Source organism: Mobula birostris, chromosome 24 (assembly GCF_030028105.1).
Source record: "Mobula birostris isolate sMobBir1 chromosome 24, sMobBir1.hap1, whole genome shotgun sequence".
Taxonomy (NCBI): domain Eukaryota; kingdom Metazoa; phylum Chordata; class Chondrichthyes; order Myliobatiformes; family Myliobatidae; genus Mobula; species Mobula birostris.
In genome coordinates this window covers 57,301,965-57,325,502 of record NC_092393.1, presented here as the reverse complement: position 1 = coordinate 57,325,502, position 23,538 = coordinate 57,301,965, and the positions used below count along the sequence as shown (strand labels likewise).

The window sequence follows — 23,538 nt, the reverse complement described above, 5'->3', positions numbered from 1 at the left end:
TGCTCTCTGCTACCTAAACTCAACTTGCTGGTTCACCTGAAAAACAAAATACCTGTCTCTTTGCGCCTCAGTTTTATGCATTTTCCCTCCATTTAGAAAATACTCAACCCTTTCATTTCTTCTACCAATGTGCATGGCCATACACTTCCTAATACTGTATTCCATCCACTATTTCTTTGACCATCCCCCTAATCTGCCTGTCCTTTTGTAGGCTCTCTACTTCCTCAAAACCATCTGCCCCTCCATCCATCTTCATATCATCTGCGAACTTTGTAACAAAGTCATCAATTCCGTCATCCAAGTCATTGACATAACATAAAAAGAATCATTCTCAACACAGAGCCCCCGTGGAATACCACGAGTCAGCCGCAGCCAAGCAGAAAATGCTCCCTTTATTCCCTCTCTTTGCCTCTTGCCAATCAGCCACTGCTTTATCCATGCTAGAACCTTTCCTGTAATACCATGGGCTCACAGCTTGTTGTGCAGCCTCATGTGTGGCACCTTACCAAAAACCTTATGAAAATCCAAATACACATCAACCGATTCTCCTTCGTCTATCTTGCTTGTTATTTCTTCAAAGAATTCCAACAGATTTGTCAGGTTGAGGAAATCATGCTAATTACGGCCTATTCTATCATGAGACCTCATCCTTAGTAATCAATTCCAATACCTTCCTTCTCAACCACTGAGGAGAGACTAACTGGCCTATAGTTTCCCTTCTGCCTCTCTCTTCTTGAAGAGTGGAGTAACATTTGCAATTTTCACATATTTCAGAACCAGACCAGAATCCAGTGATTTTTGAAAGATCATTACTAATGCCTCCACAATCTCTTCAGCCACCTCTTTCAGAGCCCTGGGGTTTACACCATCTGGTCCAGGTGACAAATTTATCTTCAGAACTTTCAGTTTCCCAAGAACCCTCTCTCTAGTTATGGTATCTTCACACACTTCATGACCCCTGACACCTGGAACTTCCACCAAACTGCTAGTGTCTTCCACAGTGAAGACGGATGCAAAATACTAATTCAGTCTGGTGCCATTTCCTTGACCCCCGTTACTAACTCTCCAGCATTGTTTTCCAGTGGTCCGATATCCACTGTCACCTCTCCTTTACATTTTATATATCTGAAGAAACTTTTGGTATCCTCTTTAATATTATTGGGTAACTTACTTTCATATTCCAGTTTTACTTCTTAATAACTTGTTTTAATTGGCTTCTGTTAGTTTTTAAAAGCTTCCCAATCCTCTAACTTCCTTGTAATTTTTGCTCTATTATGTGACCTCTCTTTGGCTTTGACTTCTCGTTAGTTATGGTTCTGTCATCTTGCTTTTGGAATACCTCTTCCTCTTAGGGATGTGTGTGTGTGTATATATATTGTCCTGTTGGCATGCATTTTCCATTTCCCATTGTAATCTGTAGACCACATCCTTTCTACTGTTTGGGGCTGTGTATACAACTCCCATCAGGGCCGTTTTATCCTTGCAGATCCTTAGCTCTGTCCACAATGATTCAATACCTTCCAACCCTTTTCACCTCTTTTTAATAACAGAGTAATGCTTCCCCCTCTGCTTTCCTACCTGCCCTTTTGATACAGTGTGTATCCTTGGACATTAAGCTCCAAGCTGTAGTCTTCTTTTAGCCATGATTCAGTGATGTCTACAATTTCATACATGCCAATCTGTAACTGTGCTGCAAATTCATCTACCTTATTCCATATACTGCATGCACTGAAATATAACACCTTGAGTCCTGTATTCACCCTTTTCGATTTTGTCTGTCTTTTATGTTACAACTCATCACATTGATTTCAATTTTGCCCTATCAATAGCCTTTCCTCACTACACATTGCCTCTTGTTTGTAAACCAGCTACCTCACCTTTACTCCTGTACAGCACTATTACTCCTGTTCTCATCCCCCGCCAAATTAGTTTAGACCCTCCAGAACAACTCTAGCTAACGTGCCCACGAGGATATTGGGCCCTCCTTTAGTTTAGATGTAAGCCGTCCCTTTGTATAGGTCATACCTTCCAAGAAGAGATCCCAGTGATCCATAAATTTGAACCCCTGCACCAGTTCCTTAGCCACACATTTATCTGCCAAATCATCCTATTCCTACCTTCACTGGCATGTGGCACAGGCAGCAATCCAGAGATTACCACCCTGGAGATCCTGTTTCTCAGCTTTCTACCTAGTTCCCTAAAATCTCTTTTCAGGACCTCCTCATCTTGTCTACCTATGTCATTGGTGACAATATGCACCAAGACTTCCAGTTGCTCACTCTCACCCACGAGAATGCTATGGATCCGATCTGAGACATCATTGGTCCTGGCACCAGGGAGGCAACACACCATCCAGGTGTCTCTATCGTCTCTGAACCCCGCCTCTGTTCCCTTGACCAGGGAATCTCTTAGCAACAGTGCAGCCCTTTTCAATCTTCTGAGCCACAGCACCATACTCAGTGCCGGAGACCTGCTTACTGTGGCTCCCCCCCCCCCCCCCAGTAGATTGTCCCCCTCAATAGTACCTAAAGTATCAATGAGTGAGTGGAAGTTGCTGGAGAGTGAGACATGGACAATATATTGTTGGAGCTGCAAAATGTTGAGCCAGAAGCTCGGTCAGACTAGGCATGTTCTCTACTTCCAGAAGGGGAGAAAAACAAACAAGCCAAGTCAATACTACAGATTGACAACTGATAAAGACTGAGAAATCAAGCTACTTGAAACTATGGAATCCAATACTGAGGCCAGAAGGCTAAACTCCCAGATGGAAGATGAGGTGCTGTTCTTCAAGCTTGTGTTGGGCCTCACTGTAACAGTACAGAAGGTGATAGGCAAAAGGCCAGTGTGGGAGTAAGATGAAGAATTGAAATGGCAGGTACCAGGAAGCTCAAGATTCCCTTTGCAGAGAGAATGCAGGTTTTTTGTTAAGTAGTCTCTACTCCTGCCCCCAACCACAGCTCTCCCCTTCCCAGTTAATGTGGAATTTTTAACCTAAAATGTTAGCTCCTGTCTTTTTCTCTTGATAGAACATGGCCTGCTAGGCATTTCTAGCATTTTCTGATTTTTATTTCACTCTCCCTCAGTTTTGATGAAGGATCCTGGACTTGAAACATTAACCATTTCTCTTTCCATAGCTGTCATCTGAACCAGCTGTTGAGTGCTTCTATCAGTTCCTACTTTTATTCCTCTCAATTTTCTTTATTCAGTGGTGCATCTCCAGTTAGTCTTGTAGATGATATCATCCCTGAAATCTTACTATCAAATCTTTCCGGACCTTCTCTAGCACTGCCTGCCCTTTTCCAAGGTTAGATGTGGGCATTTGTGGTTTGAATAATGTTTTGTAAAGGCTCTGGCTATGTTTGATGAATTACACATCTTGGCTCTGTTCTCTGCTTAGCTGTGATCACACCTTGAGCATTGTTCCATTTATGGTTCACCAGACAAGTCATCAGATACTTAAGAGGCACAAGACTCATCTTCAGTGTCAGGGATATGAGATATGTGGAATGACTGAGAAGTTTCAGCTAGTTTTCAGCATGTTAAAGATAGAAACATAGAAAACCTACAGCACAATACAGGCCCTTCGGCCCACAATGCTTTGTTGAACATGTACTTACTTTAGAAGCTATCTCAGGTTACCCAGAGCCCTCTATTTTTCTAAGCTCCATGCATCTATCCAGGAGTCTCTTAAAAGACCCTATCGTATCTGCCTCCACCACTGTAGCTGGCAGCCCATTCCATGCACTGACCACACTCTGCGTAAAAAAAACTTACTCCTAACATCTCCTCTGTACCTACTTCCAAGCACCTCGTGTTAGCCATTTCAGCCCTGGGAAAAAGTCTCTGACTATCCCCACGAGTAATGCCTCTCATCATCTTGTACACCTCTATCAGTTCATCTCTCATCCTCCGTTGCTCCAAAGAGAAAAGGCCAAGTTCACTCAACCTATTCTCATAGGGTATGCTCCCCAAACCAGACAACATCCTTGTAAATCTCCTCTGCACCCTTTCTATAGTCTTCACATCCTTCCTGTAGTGAGGTGACTAGAACTGAGCACAGTACTGCAAATGGGGTCTGACCAGGGTCCTATATAGCTGTAACATTACTCCTCAGCTTTTGAACTGAATCCCACGGTTGATGAAGGCCAATGCACTGTATGCCTTCTTAACCACAGAGTCAACCTGAGCAGCAGCTTTGAGTGTCCTATGGACTCGGACCCCAAGATCCCTCTGATCCTCCACACTGCCAAGAGTCTTACCATAAATACTATATTCTGCCGTCATATTTGACCTACCGAAATGAACCACTTCACACTTACCTGGGTTGAACTCCTTCTGCCACTTCTCAGCCCAGTTTTGCATCCTATCAATGTCCCGCTGTAACCTCTGACAGCCCTCCACACTATCCACAACACCCCCAACCTATAGGTGACCCTAAAAAAAATGTATAAGGTAAATGTAATATCTTAAGAATGTTGGGTACAAGTCAAATGAGACAAAAATTGATATAAAGTCATGTTTCTTCATACAAAGTGGTCAATGGACCTCAAACTCCCCTAAGCTATTCTCTTCTCTTTAAGATCCTCCTGAAAGGTTGTTTCTGTCACTCCTTGTCGGTTTGGTAGGACCTCTGTAAGTAGCTTGAGACCCTCTACCATGATGAATACACTATTTTATTGAGATTCATTAATTATATCCAAGATGTTAGTAGCAGCAACTTATAGAAAAATAGTTTGGAACTGGGTGATTGTTTGGAAACAGCATGACAGTTGGTTGTGCAGCACACAGAAACATTGTTTTGTTACTGTTGTTGTTTGTGTTGTTCTGCCGGACATTGTGAACATGCTATGTTGGAGCCGGAATGTGTGGTGACACTTCAGGCTGCCCCCAGTACAACCTTAGGTTGTGTTGGCTGTTAATACAAATGACACATTTCACTGTATGTCTTGATGTCTTCGTCATAAATAAAATCTGACTCTGATTAAACATGCAACCCTTCCCAGTGAAGAGTATCCTGTAGAATACAGCTTGCTGCATAGTACTGTTGAATGTAGATAGCTGTGTCCGGTGTGTTCTATGCCTCAACCAAGTTCACAGAAAAAGGCAGACAAGACAAAATACAATTTAAATATTTTAATACTGAACAAAAGAAAATAAAAGCAGATGGAAAGTGTTACACATTTCCTGACTGCAGCAGCTATTGCAATGCCCAGAGTAACAAATCAAAACTTTAGAAGTTGGGGAGAGGGTGGTTGAAGGAGAAGAGGAGGAAACACCTGAACATAAAATGCCACCCAACCACTATCAGGACAGATACATTTCTGAAGATAACCAGTTAAGTAAAACTGTAATTACCTAAAAACTTGTGAATGTATTTATAAGGTTAAAAGCACAGAGGAACATTGAAGTAGCACACGCTCATTGACAGCTGGATAAATGCTGATAGCAATACTTAATTCTTTTCTGCGTGTGGGGAGTGGGAGAGAAAATGCTTCAAACAGAAATATGGAGGAAGTGATGTCACTCTGTAATTGTATTTCCATAAAAACAAAAAAAATTAGAATATTAGAATTTCATGTATGTCATCACATTTTAATGTAAACATCAAATAATGTACCAAAAATTAAACTACAAAAAGCTATGAAGTTCCACACTATTGTGCATCCCTTCAAAGAAAAATAAGCCAGATTTAAAAACATTTACACATGCATAGTGAAACCAAACAAGTTCTTTTTTTCTCTTTAAACTAAATTCACACATTTTTTAAAGTTAATAATCTACTAAGCACCAGCATATCTAGATTTAATCTTCATGATTCATTTAAAAAAATCTATCAAATTAACAGTGAAACAACAAGTAAAGATGTCAGCTTGACCCAGAAAACAAAAATAAAAAGCAGAGCATGTGATGAAGGTGTGCTTACGTCTTCTGCAGTGATTTCTGCCTTTTTTTTAAAAAGTAAAAGCTTTGTGTCTAAACTGAATTTTAATATACATGTGTGTATGTTTATGCAAATATATATCCTATTTTTAAGTTAAAAGCAGTTTGTTTACAATAACACTTTACACAGAGTAAAATCTTTCAGTTGATCAAAACAGTTCAGAATGCATTTAACATTTTTTAAGAAACTTTGCTTGAAATGAAACATTTTTGTAGATCTCTTCCTCGTGATAAGCTGGCCATTTCTAGTACAGAATCCCAGCACTGTATGCTACTCTATGTCAGCGAAGTATTCTTAAAAAGTGACTGGAAAATTAATGCTCTGCTTAAAAACTTTTTTTTCCATTTTTTTCTCAGCTGTTACAAGATTTAACTATGCATATCAAAGATTTTTTTTGTTTTTTTTGAAATAAATTTTGAATTTAGGAATCTATGATCAACTACAAAGTACATAAAGTAATGTAAAATATACACAGGATGAGACCTTTCTGTCAAAATTAAACAAAACAAAAACAAAAAAAAGAGATTTCCAGGAAGTTCTGTCAGAGAGTTGCTAAATATTTTTAACAAACTATATTCCTGACTGTTCTGACTCATTTTAAAATCTAAAAAGGAAATAAATTTGTTTTATTTGAAGTAAGAGTAATACCCATTGCTACCTGATGAACTACCTATGCTGAGTTCCTGAAACAAAGATAGGGGGTCGCCGTTTTTCTTTGCAGGCTCTGGTGGAGGTTTAGGCTTTGGCGGAGCCCGCAGTGCATTGGCGTACGACATGACTGGTTTGGTTCCACTTGCTTTCTGCTGGCTGCTGGACTCGGCGATCTGGCTGTTAGACAGGAGTGGGGGGAACTGGCCAAGGTGCTGAAGCACGTTGTAGTTGAATGAGTTCGCTGGTAGCTGCGATACATTTTCAGGCTTCAGCGATTCCTCTGGCGGTCTCAGATTCTTGGACTGAACTACAATAAAAGGATGAAATAGGTTAAAGTCAAGAGGGAAAAACAGGAAAGAATAAAATTTCAGTAAGCTGGACACTTCAACATCACTAATGTAGTAGTGTGTCAGTCAAGAGTCATCGAGTACTACAGCAGAGAAACAGGCCTATCTTGTCTGTGCCAATGTATTATTCTGCTAGTCCCATTCACCTGCACTTGGACCACAACCCTCCATACCTCTCCCATCCAGCTATTTGTCCAAACTTATCTTAAATGTTGAAATCAAACCCGCGTCCACCACTTCTGCTGGCAGCTCGTTGCACACTCTCACCAACCTCTGAGTGAAGTTGTTCCCCCTCAGGTTTTCCTTAAATATTTCACCTTTACTGACTCTATTCTTAAACTTTAGCTCTTCTAGACTCTTCCAATTGAGAAGTGTTTTTCACAGGTTAGCTGGAGCAATAAGTTAGAAATGAGTAAGTTAACAGAAAACAGCCATTGTCTTGCAGACGGCGAAGGTCTTACAATTTTCACTTCCTCCAGAAAGTGGTGGATACAGCCCAGTTCATCACCAGCAAAAGCCTCCCCACCATAGAGTATATTTACATGAAGTATTACACAAGAAAGAAGCATCCATCATCAAGGACCCCCACCATCCAGGCCATGGTCCCTTCTCCCTATTATCACTGAGCAGGAGGTACCGAACCTTAGGTCCCACACCACCAGGTTCAGGGACAGTTATTACCCTTTAACCATCAGGCTCCTGAACCACTGTGGATAATTTCACTCACCACAACTCTGAATTGATTCCACAACCTACAGACTTTCAAGGATTCTACAACTCATGTTCTCAGTATTACTGTTTTTTAATATATATGCACAATTTATCCTCCTTTGCACACTGGTTATTTGCCAGTCTTTATGTATAGTTTTTCAAAAATTCTATACCTTTATTTTTAGAAACCATAGAAACCATAGAAACTACAGCACAGAAACAGGCCTTTTGGCCCTTCTTGGCTGTGCCGAACCATTTTCTGCCTAGTCCCACTGACCTGCACACGGACCATATCCCTCCATACACCTCCCATCCATGTATCTGTCCAATTTATTCTTAAATGTTAATAAAGAACCCGCATTTACCACCTCATCTGGCAGCTCATTCCATACTCCCACCACTCTCTGTGTGAAGAAGCCCCCCCTAATGTTCTCTTTAAACTTTCCCCCCTTCACCCTTAACCCATGTCCTCTGGTCTTTTTCTCCCCAAGCCTCAGTGGAAAAAGCCTGCTAGCATTCACTCTATCTATACCCATCATAATTTTATATACCTCTATCAAACCTCCCCTCATTCTTCTACACTCCAGGGAATAAAGTCCTAACCTATTCAACCTTCCTCTGTAACTGAGTTTCTCAAGTCCTGGCAACATCCTTGTAAACCTTCTCTGCACTCTTTCAACCTTATTTATATCCTTCCTGTAATTTGGTGACCAAAACTGAACACAATACTCCAGATTCGGCCTCACCAATGCCTTATACAACCTCATCATAACATTCCAGCTTTTATACTCAATACTTTGATTAATAAAGGCCAATGTACCAAAAGCTCTCTTTACGACCCTATCTACCTGTGACGCCACTTTTACGGAATTTTGTATCTATATTCCCAGATCCCTCTGTTCTACTGCACTCCTCAGTGCCTTACCATTAACCCTGTATGTTCTACCTTCGTTTGTCCTTCCAACGTGCAAATGTGAATGCCTGCAAGAAAACTAAATTTTACATTGACTTTTGCCTCTGGGCACTGGATAAAGGTCCGAGCTAGAATAGGAACCTTGGCAAAATGCCCCGTAAGAATCAACACACACAAATGCTGGAGGAACTCAGCAGGTACGCAGCATCTATGGAAATGAATAAACAGTTCACGTTTCAGGCTGAGACTCTTCTTCAGGGCTGCTTGCTGTGATACGAATTTGTTCCCAAATGAATGCTCGATGCTTAGTGAAGAAACAGGTTCTGTATACTGGTATGAGTCATGAGTTAAAGATGGGGTGTGGGTAAAAGAAATACTTAGCCAGTTTTGATGCTTGGTTGGTGACAATGATAATGCAGCAATGATAGTGAGCTTTGCCCAACATGAACTGAGAAGGTGAAGCAACAAAGTTGCTGGTGAACGCAGCAGGCCAGGCAGCATCTCCAGGAAGAGTCGACGTTTCCGGCCGAGACCCTTCATCAGGACCTCTTCCTGGAGATGCTGCCTGGCCTGCTGTGTTCACGAGCAACCTTGATGTGTGTTGCTTGAATTTCCAGCATCTGCAGAATTCCTCGTGTTTACTGAGAAGGTGAAGCAGTTTCATCAGCTCCTGGGAATGCTCATGTTCTGGTGTGTATCTCGAAGCACAAGTCTGAGAGAATACTCATAACCCCATAATGTATGGTGCTATTTGTAGAAAAGGATTCCCTAATTTACAGTAAATGAAAATCAGTCTGTTCATGTTCCACTGAGCCTACTTTGTCTGACCTTCATTCTTTCCTTCTCCCCTGGACCTGTCTCTTCTCATTCACACCATTTAATCCTCTGATGCCTCTGCTACTCTGACAGTTTGTGATTGTCTAGTCCTAAGCAGTCCCTTGGGACAATCCCTTTAACACCTCCATCCAGAACTGGATAGCCTGAAGGTGCTCTGCCTCCTCCTCGATCAGACATCCAGCACCTTTCAACCACGCACACTCATTTGTCTGGGTGAACCCATTCTCACAGTGGACAACTTCACTCAGTTTCTCCACTTCTAAGGAGTGGCTGTGGGAGCCTCTCACACAATTGTTTCAACTCTCCACCAACCACTTTCTTTCCACTGGCACTCTTCCATTTTCTCATTCCTTCCCACCATCCAGTGACCCCAGTAATTCTTCTGGGCAAAGCAGTGATTTACTTGGACTTTTACAGATCTGATGTACTGTATTCAATAATCAGGATTGTGGTCTCATCTACTCTGGAGAAAGCAGATTCATTACTGGTGACTTCCTCTTTCTGCCTTCTGTTTTGGTGAAGAGTCTGAAAAGAAAATTGTAATGGAATAGATGTACTTACGTACTTCAGCAGTTATTCACAGTGATGGATTCCTGGGCTCCTTAGGCAAACAACCACCCTGAGCCTCATGTAGTTGAGTCTACATGACTACTGGGCGACTACTTCGCAGAACACCTGCTCTCAGTCCACAGGGGTGAGCCTTAACTTCCAGCTACACATCATTAATTCTCCACGCCACTCTGATCAATCTTTATGACACAACTTCAGTTTTTCTCTCCCTCCATCTTCATTATCTGTTGGCCACTTCCTACAGCTCTCCATTTCACAACTTTTACATCAATTCTTTTCTCCCTCAAGACTCTCATTAACACATCTACTTCTTCAGGATGTTACTGTCTTGGCAACCAAGGCCCTACCTGACTAGCAATATTCCCTTCACTCTACCCCCTCTTCCAACTCAATTTCGCAGTACTTTGCCTTGAAACATTAATTCTTTTTCTATTCCCATACCTGATCTGTTGAGTGCGTTTACAATACTGTTTCTATTATAAAAATTTTTCAGAATAGAGACAGGTTCAAAAAACATAAATGAACATATGTATTAAGTACAAAGACTACAATTAAAGGAAGAAAGATCAAAGAGCCTTCACACTTTGTGCTATCACTCTGTTCTACATAATACGATCACAAGAAAATCACATCCGATGATTCCATGTGTAGCTCCACAGAAATGCACTTCACTAACAGACCTGAGAGCAGTGATGGACAATGCAGATATGGGAAATGCAAGGGCACTGGGGCAAGGAAAAGACCATGCAGCTGTGACCTCTTCACGCCAGAGGCAAGTAGTATGCTCAGACTTGCGGAAAAAGAAATAACATGTTTATAATGTTCTGGAGGATTATTTATTACCATCAAACTCTATTTGGGCCAGAACAGGACACCCTTATATAGACTGTGCCTCTTCCATTTCTATCTTGCAAAATGAGTAACTCTGCCAACTTAATACTACGGCTTGGCTTAGGAAGAATATTTGCCATGCTTATCCACTTTAGCCAGTCTATGTTTCACAACCATTAACAAGACTGAAGTGCTTCAGTGGGTTGTTTGAATTTCGGACAATTAGGGATAGCCTTAATGATACTCCCGATGCGGCCACCTCTACAGTGGTGAGACCATCTTAAATTGGGGGATCGCTTTGTTGGGCACCTCCGCTCCAACCACCAAAAGTGGAACTTTCTGGTAGCCCAACATTTTAATTCCGATTCCCATTCCAACATATTGGTCCAACACCTTATATTCTGTCTGGGTAATCTCCAACCTGATGGCATGAATATCGATTTCTTCTTCCAGTAAAGAAATTCCCCTCCCTCTCTCCTCTCTTCTATTCCCCACTCTGGCCCTTTGCGTCTTCTCACTTGCCAATCACCTAACCCTGAGTCCCCTCCTCCTTCCCTTTCTCCTATGGTACACTCTCCTCTCCTGTCAGATTCCTTCCTCTCCAGTCTTTACCTTTACTACCTACCTGGCTTCACCTATTACCTTCCTCTCACCTCACTGCCACCTTTTTATTCTGTTGTCTGCCCCCTTCCTTTCCAGTCCTGAAGAAGGGTCTTGGCCTGAAACACTGACTGTTCTTTCATCTTCATAGATACTGCCTGACCTTCTGAGTTCCTCCAGCGTTTTGTGTGCATTGCTAGGAATTGCCTTTCTATATCGCATGATTTAAGGAACTATTGTAATTTTCATATGTTGTGGGGAGAATTTTCAGCTCATTAGATGCTGTATGTTGACATGGGTGAGAAGCTGAACTCACTGAGTGTATTCCATTTTACATCAATAAAGTAGTGGAGCACAGAGCACCGAGTTGGAGCATAAAACTTGTTCCATTTTACCCATCATAAAAATTATCTAGTTATAGAAATTGACTAATCTTTATAATATAGCATTTGTCATTTGTGTAATGCTTGATATTAGCATGCATATCCATATCAAATATGATCACAATTTCCATCACCTTCTGAAGTATTGCTCAGACTTTAAGATAATTGCTATCTTCAAAATAATTAGCCCTCAAAATCCCTGCATTTAATTTGCTGATTCAGTAACATCATTGAATTGTTGAAAAATAATGCATTAAAATTGAAATTGCTTTGATTATAACTTGCATATATTACATTTAGCCTCTGCAGTATAGCACAGATTATTTGTTGGAGATATGCAGTTGGTCTTATGATTCCCTATTTCATTACATTCTCTGAAGGAGGCAGTGACTATACTACAATTTTATTCCATTGTTATAGCTTCCAACAAAATCACTTCAATTAATTTTTTCCCCACATTTCCGAACATTGCCTTTTGATGTATCAGGCAGCTTATTCAATTGGATTTAAGATTGCATATTTCTCCTACAGGAATTACTATTCTACAATATTTCCTCTAAAAGCATATATACTTATTCAAATTTACAAACCATGTTTTGAGCTAATAAGAGATTAAGCACCACATAAAGGATTGAATTAATAGCTCAGTACTGCTACATTACTGCTTCTCTTTGCAACAACCTTAAGCCTAACTTAGCTATAATGCTGCTATGTTCAATAGAATCATTTTGAAGATATATTTTTAAACATTCAAATCTTTCATCTGAAAATTACATTATTTTCCACTTTCTTTGACTCAACTACAGGCAGCTCAGGGTGGTTGCTTTCCCAAGGCACTCAGGAATCTGACACCGCATATAAATGGAGGCGGAGGAGAAGATGGCGGCACGACGCAGCGCACGCGGCCACTTTGGTGGTGATGTCTGTTATTTGTCAAGTAGGGGACCGTGTACAATTCTGATTTGATGGAGACAGACGTGGGAATATGGAGGAACATCTGGAGAAACTTCTGAAATGCCTGCTTCGCTGCCGCTGTTACTGTGTGGTCCGGAATCTCTGGAGAAGGCCCTGAATCCTCGGCTTTGCTTGTTTCGGCAGCCGGGCGAGGATGAAAGCGCTCGGCAGAGGATGGCGCTCAGGAGGCTGTGTCGGAGGCTCGAAATTTTCAGACGGACGGACTCAGTGTCGGCTGTGGTCAGGTGCTTCCAATGCATCGGCAGTTGTGGGTGCCTGGAGGTTTATGGCAGGGAGTTTCTCCCTTTGCCGCCTGCTATCAGGGACTCGGGAGTCCATCGACTCAGGACTTTGAGACTTTTTTTTTTTACCGTGCCCATGGTCTGTTCTTTATCAAATTATGGTATTGTTTTGCACTGCTGTAACTATGTTATAATTATGTGGTTCTGTCAGTGTCAGTCTTTGGTTTGTCCTGTTTTTGTGATATCACTCTGTAGGAACATTGTATCGTTTCTTAATACATGCTGCACGCATTTCAAAATGAGAATAAACGACGACTGAGTGTTTTCAAAATCTAAAAAATGGCGAAGCATGCAAATATATTGCTTCTCTCCTAACGTAATCTTCAGACTCTTAACCAATACACAAAGCACGTTTTGGTGTCAGTCTCAGGGGTTGCTCAGTCTTGATGGCCAGTGGTGATATTGTTTAATACTTTAATGGCAGCTTTGGTGGCTTTTGTAGAAATTCCTTTGTTAGCAACTGACATGATCACACCAACAGCCACTGTCTGTCTCATATCCTGGACGGCAAAGTGACCGAGAGGTGGATATTCAGAAAAGATCTCGACACAGTAGACAGGAGCAGGAAGTAATAGGAACAGGGCACTAATTCCACAATTTTGTTTCAGCATTTTTCTGCGATGGTGCGTGACCTGTTTTTTAATTCTACTACCTACCCAGATTCCCTGTTGCACATGATCAGTCAAAATCACTGGAAAGGATAGGCAAACAGGCTGAGAACTGAATTTGTACCTACTCTATGGCACACCATTGCTTGGATTATCTGTTTAAGAAGTCACCATAGCACAGTTGGAAATTGTGTTGGAAGCACAGGGAATTCATGCAAAAGCATGCAATATCTGAAATTAACTTTCCCAGAGGGATGGGCACAAAGAGGGTGGAGGGAAATGTACTTAGCTCTAAAACAGGTTATCTCCAAGTTATTCACAGTGACAGATTCCTGGACCCTCGGGCAAGCAAGCACCCCGAGCCTCATGTTATAAAGTGTAAAATATTCAATATTCAGATGAAAGTTCGGGGTGTTTAAGAATCTAAATGGCTAATAAAAGGGGGCATAATTTTAAAGTGATTGGAGGGAACGGGTGGGGGGGAATATCAGAGGTAAGTTCTTTTACACAGAGAGGTGGGTGTATGGCATGCGCTGCACGGGTGGTGGTACAGGGACATTTAAGAGAATCTTAGGTAGGTATATCTGAAGGGCTATGTGGTTAGAGGTTGATCTTAGAAAACGTTAAAGGGTTAGCACAACATTGTGGGCCAGGGCCTTATTTATGCTGTACTGTTGTATTCTCTATGACCTTAGATTAGTACTTCAATATGTGGAACATAACACAAATCTTAGACAAGGCTACAATACCTAAAAGGTCCCGTTGTGCCACTGCTCTGTTGGATCCATTGCACAGCATGTTCTGGAGGGTAGCTGAAGAGTTGGCATTCACCCACATCTCTGGAGACGTGTACTTGTAAGGATGATGATTATTGTGGTCTTGAAGATCCTTGCATTGACTAAGATTACCTTGTGGATTGTTTGAATCTTCAGAAAATGCTTGAACAGAACTGGCTGAAATTCTTCTTTGGTACAAAGGCCTTCCTGGTCCTCTGGCTTCATACTGTTTGGGAAAATTTAGTAAAAATTATGCTTAGTGCTCAGTAGCATTGTTCTCCACATCCTTTATATCATAATTTATTAAGATGACAATAATCCTTAAGATCAGTAACTTTAAGAAATAATCACTCATGTCATTCATCACACAACTACTGAAAGCTTTCATTTCTTACACACACACACACACACAAATGCTGGAGGAACTTAGCAGGTCAGGCAGCATTTTTTGGAGGGGAATAAACAGCCCATGTCTTTGGCTGAGACCCTTCATCAGGATTAGAAAGGAAGGGGGAAGAAAGTAAAATAGTGCGGTAAAGGGCAGGAGTACAAGCTGGGAGGTGATAGGTAAAACCAGGAGAAGGGGGAGGTAGGTGAGTGAAAGAGGCGGTATGAAGTGAGAAGCTGGGAGGTGATAGGTAGTAAGATAAAGGACTGAAGGAGGAGGAATCTGATAGGAGAGGAGACTGTACCATGGGAAAGGGAACGAGGAGGGGCACCAGGGGACGATAGGCTGCTGAGGAGAAGAGAAGAGTAAGAGGGAAGCCAGAGTATGGAAGGGAGGAAGAGGGAAGGGATGAAGAGGGATGGGGAAGGGATGAAGAGGGATGGGGAAGGGGAGAAATTAGAGAAATCAATGTTCATGCCATCAGGTTGGAGATTCATTACTATCAGCTGGATACTGCATAAAAACTAGCACTATATTGCAGAGTACTAGTTGGAGGAACCTCTTCTCAAATTTCAACCTTTGTTCTTTTATTTGTGAACAGGACGAAGACTTTGCTGGCAATCCTAGCACTTAATGCTGGTCTCTGGTTGCTCTCGATTGAGTACTTTGCTAGACATTTCAGAGGACAGTTAGTTGTCAGCCATAATGGTGTGATTTGAATTACACACTGACCTAACTGACAAGGACGGTAGACCTCTTTCCCAAAGGACATGAATGAACCAAGCCAGTGCTTAATACAATTTGATAACTTCATGGTCTTCGTTGCTGGTACTTTTTAACATTAGCCTTAATTAACTCCTGTTGTAAGAGTGTAATCTGACCATGCCTCGGGACAATAAATTCTGGCCTTTGGATTATTTGCCCAATATGTTACAGGACCCGACTCTGCGCTAGACTGTAAAGTTAGGAAAGAATAGGGACTGGCATCTTCCAGAGAGAGGAAATGTGATAGCAGAGGAATAAGCCCAAACCACCTGTAGTCTTCTGAGATTCACCCTGGGAACAGCATGTGCATTCCAGAACCACATGTCCAATCTAGGAGCTACAGGCAAGGCCAAATGGACAAAATGCTACTAAACAGATGGGATATAGGACATAAATTAACCTATATTAATAAAGTCTGAGGGGAATAAAAACGGCTACATTTCTCAGGCATTAAACTAAAGTATTTCTTATTCCTTTATTTCACCAGTAATCCCTTTAAACTCAATCCACCTCTGTACTGTACTTTTTAAATTACATTAGTTGGATAACTGACAGGCACTGTGGAACCACACATTTTAAAAGAACTGTAACTATATTTTAAAAGTGAGCTGGGATACACTGATAGAATAAATATCATAATCAATAAGCTTCTCTTCAGTAACTAACATTTACAGCGCATTTAAGCGACTACAAGCTTTATTCTTACAGAGATACGCTAAAAACTCTAAATGCTGTAATTTTTTAAAAAATACCAGCATTTGGGAAGGGGTATTCAGCTCTAAATGTATAACTGAAACAGGTATTGCAGGCTGAAAATGGTTTCTTTGCAAAATCCCTGCTGCTTTTTTTGTAAAATTATCTTAGATCTGTGTCCTCAGTTTTTCAACACTCCTATCAAAACACATCTTTATTCACTAAATGTATAACTGAAACAGGTTTTGCAGGGTGAAAATGGTTTCTTTGCAAAATCCCTGCTGTTTTTTTTGTAAAATTATCTCAGATTTGTGTCCTCAGCTTTTCAACACTCCTATCAAGGAAACACATCTTTATTCACTGTCTCCTGCCTTTGTTGAATTTTCAGACAAAGCACCTCTTGAACTTCAGTCTAAAGAGAACAATTCATTCACTTCAGCCCATCCACATAGTTTTCTCAACCACTGAGGCCATTCTACAAAGCCTTTTGTACTTTTGCTAATACAAAGACCAGAATGAAACACAATGCTCTGATTATTTTAATATATTTTCTGTAATCCAAGCCTTGTTTATAAAGTCTGGGATCACGTATGCTCTTTCAACAAATCTTGCTTTCTGAACCCTCCTTCAAAAACTGTGATCTGTCTGTTCCTGCAGCTTCAGAATTGCACATTTCATATGATATTGCTTTTCTGATTAGTAGGTTAATTGGTCATGTGGGTGTAATCGGGCAGCATGGGCTCGTTGGGCCTGTTACCAGACTGTATCACTAAATAAAGATAAATAACAAATAAATAAATGGAAATAACCACCACTACCCCTCTGTGTGGCTCAGACCAACAAGATCAGAGCTCAGCTAGTATACCACCGTTTAAACAGCTGAGTTGCAATGGATGAAAGACCACAGTATCATTGAATTCCACTGCCTAGTCATCCAGCCGTATGTAAAGGATCAACTGAACAATATGCTTTAGACCATAAGACATAGGAGCAGAATGAGGCCAATCAGCCCATTGAGTTTGCTCTGCCATTCCATCATGGCTGATTGATTATCCCCCTCAATCCCATTCTCCTGCCTTCTCCCCACAACCTTCAACAACCTGACTAATCAAAAGGGCACCAAGGTAGCATAAACAGTTAGTGTGATGCTATTACAACTCAGGGAGTTTTGGAGTTTGGAGTTGAATTCCAGTGCCGTTATGTAAGGAGTCTCTGTACGTTCTCTCTGTAGAATGTGTGTTTTTTTGTGTTATTTTGACCAATTTTATCATGTGCTTCCAAGTACCCTTAAACCCCCTCCAGCATCTTCCCAAGTACTGAAGTCAGGCGAACAAGACCTGATAACATAAGAAACAAAAATGAGCTATATAACAAACACAGTGTATATTTTCCTTTCTTTTGCTTCCCTCCCTTCTTAAACAGTGGAGCAACATAAGCAATTTTCCAGTTCTCCAGAAACATTCCAGAATCTAGTGCTTCATGAAAGATAATTACCAATGCCTCCATAATGTCTTCAGCTACTTCTTTCAGAAGCCTGGGGTGCAGTCCATCTGGTCTAGGTGACTTACCTACCTTCAGACTTTTCAGCTTTCCCAGAACCTTCCGCTTAGTAATAGCAACCACACTCACCTCTGTCCCCTCACACTCTAGAATATCTGGTATACTGCTAGTGCCTTCCACAGTTTGTCCGCCATTTCTTTGTCCAACCTTACTACTTCTCCACCATCATTTTTTAGTGGTCCGATATCTACTCTTGACTTGCTCTTGCTCTTTATTTATCTGAAAATACTTTTTGTATCCTCTTATATTATTGGCTAGCTTACCTTCATATTTCAGCTTTTCTCTTCTTATGGCTTTTTAGTTGCCTGTTGTTGGTTTTTAAAAGCTTCCCAATCATCTACCTTCCTATTAGTTTTTGCTATATCATATTCCCGCTCATTTTGCTTTAATATTGCCTTTGACTTCCCTTGTCAGCAATGGTCTCGTCATTCTCCCTTTAGAATACTACTTCATCTTTGGGACGTATCCATTCTGCACCTTCTGAATGGCTCCCAAAAATTCCAGCCATTGCTGTTTTGCCGTCATCCTGCTGGTATCCCCTTCCAATCAACTTAGGTCAACTTCTCTCATGCTTCTGTAGCCCCTTTTACTGCACTACAGTACTCATACTTCTGACTTTATCTTCTACCTCTCAAACTGCAGGGTGAATTCTATCATATTATAATAACTGCCTCCGAAGGTTTGCTTTATCTTTAGCTTCCTAATCAAATCTGGCTCATTATGCAACACTCAATTCAGAAATGCCTTTGCCCTGGAGGACTCAACCACAAGCAGCTCCAAAAGGCCACCTTGTAGGCATTAATTCCATCTCCTGGGATCTAGCACCGACCTGATTTTCCCAATCTACTTGCATATTGAAATGCCCCATTACTATTGTAACAGTGCCTTTTTTATATGCCTTTTCCATCTCCTATTGTAATTTGGTACTGTTCGGAGGTCTGTATATATCTCCCATCAGGGTATTTTTATCCTTGCAGTTTCTTAATTCTACTCACAAGGATTCTACATCTTCTGATGCCATGTCAGCTTTCTAAGGATTCAATTTCATTTTTCACTCTCTCTGCCTATCTACCTGTCCTTTCGATACAATTTATATCTTTGGATGTTAAGCTCCTAACTATGAACTTCTTCCAGCCACAACTTGGAATTGCCCACAATATCATACCTGCCAATCTCTAACTGTGCTACACGGTCATCTACCTTATTTTGTATACTGCATGCATTCAAACATAATACCCTCAGTCCTGTATTCATCACGCTTTTTGATTTTGGTCTCCTATTACATGTTAAGTCATCCCACTTACTGCAGTTTTACCCTATCATCTGCCTGTCCTTCCTCACAACCTCATTACATATTGCATCTACTTGTATACCTACTGCCCCATCCTCAGCCCCATCACTTCAGTTCCCATTCCCCGGTCAAATTAATTTAAACTCTCCCTCATTGCTCTGGAAAACCTGTCTGCAAGGACACTGGCTCCCTTGGGTTCAGGTGCAATGCACCCTTTTTGTACAAATCTCACCTTCCCCAGAAGAGATCCCAATGATCCAGAAATTTGAAACTTTGCCTCCTGCACCAATTTCTCAGCCACACATTCATCTGCCAGAGATTACTATCCTGGAGTCAGCTTTTTAGTTTTCTACCTTACTCCCTATATTCTCTCTTCAGGTCCTCCTCCCTTTTCCTAGATATCTTGTTGGTACCAATAGGTACCATGATTTATGGCAGCTCACTCTCCTCCTTCAGAATGCTGTGGACGCAATCCGAGACATCCCTGACCCTGGTACCTGGGAGGCAATGTGACATCCAGGTGCCTCTTTCACGTCCACAGAATCTCCTCTGTGCTCCTCTAACTATGGAAACCCCTATCATTACTGCACTCCTCTTCTCAGCCACAGAGCCAGACTCAGTGCCAAAGATCTGAACGCAAGTTTAAGTTTAGAGACAGATCAAAAACTCTGCTTTATCCATTTGGAAGACCACTCAGCTCCTCAAGCCTGCTCTTAATAAACTCCAGGCTGCTCCAACTATAATCTCAACCCTGCATTCCCACAATGACTTATCAGCACCATTGCTTAACAGAATCAGGTTTATTATCATTGTCTTTGTTACTTTGTAGCAGCAGTTTCCAGTGCAAGAATAAAAATTACTCTAATGTACAGAAACAAAAAGTGCAATAAAATAGGGAAAATAGGGCAGTGTTCATGGGTTCATGAAGCATTCAGAAATCTGATGGTGAGAGGGGAAGAAACTGTTCCTAAATCTTTGAGTGTCCCTTTCAGGCTCCTGTACCTCCTTCCTGATGGTAGTAACAAATAGACAGAACGGTCCAAATGGCAAGTCCTTAAAGATAGATGCCATCTTCTTGCCACACTGTGTCTTGAAGATGTACTCGATGATGGGGAGGGTAGTGCCTATGATGAAGCTGGCTGAGTTAACAGCCCTCTGCTGCCTCTTGCAATCCTGTGCATTGGAGCCTCCATTACAGGCTATGATGCAGCCAGCCAGAATGCTTTCCACCATACCTCTATAGGAATTTGTAAGAGTCTTTGATGACATTTGGCACATGGATGTAAGAAAAATGGAGGGCTATAGGCTGAGTCAGAGTGAAGGGTTATATTGAACGTGGAGAAGGTTTATTTATGAGTTGGCACAACATTGTTGGCTGAAGGGCCTATACTGGTCTAGATTCCATGTCATACTAAATCTCCTCAAAGTCTCGAAATATATTTTTTGAAAAAAGTATGTATACAGGCGACAACCCTGATATTCCTCCTCACACAGGCAGTCATGAACAAGGAAACACCATGGAACATCAAACACCCAACTCAGAATAAAAAGAATAATGAAAATCACGCAAACAGCAAAAAAAACGAGTGTGCAACACATAGAATATTAAAAATCAAACCACATATTCCTCTGAACGGTCTAGGAGGGTTTAGTTTCGTTTAGTTCAGTCTGGTGCTGTGCCATTTGTTGACTGTAGGCCACAGAGCTAATCTGCATTGAAGTACCTCAGTCTACCTCATCAAATCATGCAAGGTCCAAAATCCAGAGACACATGTAACATGAACTGCACAGTCCTCCAAACACAAAAGGTCTTGTGTGGTGTAATCAAGTCTCCGCTCACGCAGCTGAATTTAAGTAGTTACAAACATAAGGAAATCTGCAGATGCTGGAAATTCAAGCAACACACACAAAACTGGCAGCATCTATAGGAAGAGGTACAGCCTTCATCAGGACTAACTGAAAGAAGTGATAGTAAGAGATTTGAAAGTGGGAGGGGGCAGGGGAAAGCCAAAATGATAGAAGACAGGAAGGGGAGGGATGGAGCTAAGAGCTGGAAAGCTGTGTGTGTTGCTTAAGTAGATACAAGCTTATCTGGTCCAACCCTACCTCATAAAACAATCCAACTGTTTTCTGAATTGCTTCCAATACATTAATATCCTTCCTTAAAAAAGGAGCCCTGTACTGTACTCCAGGTGTGGTTTCAACAATGCCTTGCATAAATGAAGCATACACCCACTCCATTTGTATTTAATTTCGTGAACTATAAATAATATTACTCGTTTAGCATTCCTAATTACTTGTACCTGCTTACTAGCCTTTTGAATGTCATGCTCTAGAACTATCTGCAATCTCTCACTATTTACTTAGTGTACTTTCTTTTCACTGCTGTAATGGACAATTTTACATTTTCCACATAATACTCCCATTTGTTGGATCTTTGCCCACACACTTCATCCATCTATAATGCAGCCTTTTTAGCCTCTATCTGTTCTTCACAGCTTACTTGCCAACCTATCTTTGTGTCTTTGGCAAATCTAGCAACATACTCACAGTCATTTTGCTATTATCTTGCCTCTTCTATGGTTCTAATTGATACAGCAGCTTTTAACAACATACTTTTACAGTTGCAATTGATGCAAAGCAATTTTTTTTATTGTTGTGTTCCCTCTATAATTATCATCAGACAATCCTGGTTATGTGAAGCCCCACAGCTAAAGCCTAAAAAAGGCTTAAGTGTCACATTGTATGTAGAATTTGGCTGGAATATGTGCACTAGACCATATCTGTGAAATGGGCATCACTTGGGAACATGATGTGGCATTCAGCAAGGTTCTGACTGGAGGCGGATGAGGAGGAATGGGAGTGGGAGGGAGTAGTTAGTATGCAAGGGTAATCGACTTCAGAGAATGCAGTGAGAATGTGTTGGTGTTTATGGTCTTTGAATTGGTTTTGCTGAAGGAAATTTTAATTTTATTCCCAGTATCATCATGGAGGATACCGGATACCAATAGTGCTTACTAGGATTTAGTCACATCAGTGTCTCAGCAGGCATGAACAGACAATAACGTTGGTCTCTGCTCATCAATGGTCAGAGATAACTGCTTTAAATTATGGCTTGTTTCTTATATAAATCCATGCATTGTGTAGGTCTTTTACAATTCTTTTAACCACTGAATCCAATGTGAACTTTTTAAAGAGATTATGATTTTCAATCACAAATTTTTATCTTAGTAAAACATTCCAGGATCACAGGCCTTCAGGGATAAAGTCAGTGTTTCAGTGAGTTCTTCACCCATCTGCAGAATTTATGTTGCTAACCCTTGCATGTAATAGCTCCCTTGCAGAAACTGCTTCCCAGCAGAATGATAGTGAGATAACAGCAAATGAAGTTACTGGATTAGGCAAAATAAAAATGTCAGGTGGCATTATGTTTTTTGCATTTCATTACAGATAATCTTGCAACATGAGTTCTGTGTTGATATTTTAAAAACACATTAAAAATTCCGGCCTGAAACATAAACTACTGAATAAAGCCTTTTGCATCAAAAATATCCAAGTGAGAATTGAGAATAGATCCAAGTGAGAGAAAGGGAGGTGGGGCGGTGTTAATGAGGAAAGCTGTCAAAAGCAAGGACTGGCAGGTATCCAAGGAAGTTTAAAAATCCAGGACATGCCCTTTTCACACATTCAACGTTTCAGGATCAGTTCTCCTTCGCCATCAGATTTCTGAATGGACCATGAACCAAACCAGGAACACATTTTTCTGTCCGCAAACACGAGGAAATCTGCAGATGCTGGAATTTCAAGCAACACACACAAAAAATGCTGGTGAACGCAGCCGGCGAGGCAGCATCTCTAGGAAGAGGTACAGTCGACTTTTTGGGCCAAGACCCTTCGTCAGGACTAACGGAAAGAAGAGATAGTAAGAGATTTGAAAGTGGGAGGGGGAGATCCGAAATGATAGGAGAAGACAGGAGGGGGACGGATGGAGCTAAGAGCTGGACAGGTGATTGGCAAAAGGGATATGAGGCTGGAGAAGGGAGACGATCATGGGACAGGAGGCCTAGGGAGAAAGAAAGGGAGGGGGGGGAAGCCCAGAGGATGGGCAAGGAGTATAGTGAGAGGGACAGAGGGAGAAAAAGAAAAAAATTAGTAATAAATAAATAAATAAACAAATAAATAAATAACGGATGGAGTACGAAGGGGAGGTGGGGCATTAACAGAAGTTAGAGAAATCAATGTTCATGCCATCAGGTTGGAGGCTACCCAGACTGAATACAAGGTGTTGTTCCTCCAACCTGAGCGTGGCTTCACCTCGACGGTAGAGGAGGCTGTGGATAGGCATATCAGACTGGGAAGCCACGCTCAGGTTAGAGGAACACCACCTTATATTCCATCTGGGTAGCCTCCAACCTGG

The 23,538-nt window shown here is 41.3% G+C and overlaps 1 protein-coding gene across 7 annotated transcripts in view; it reads right to left on the bottom strand.

The window, feature by feature from the left end:
* Window positions 1-5,118: 5,118 nt before the first annotated feature.
* helz (helicase with zinc finger) overlaps window positions 5,119-23,538 on the bottom strand; it is a 343,256-nt gene continuing 324,836 nt past the window's right edge. For all 7 annotated transcript variants that reach the window (XM_072242661.1, XM_072242664.1, XM_072242665.1 and 4 more), the window contains 2 exons: window positions 14,398-14,650; window positions 5,119-6,899 (listed from right to left, as the gene is read on the bottom strand). In XM_072242661.1, coding sequence (XP_072098762.1) covers window positions 6,568-6,899; window positions 14,398-14,650 — 585 coding nt within the window. In that variant the 3' untranslated portion in view covers window positions 5,119-6,567. The remainder of the gene's footprint in view (window positions 6,900-14,397; window positions 14,651-23,538) is intronic.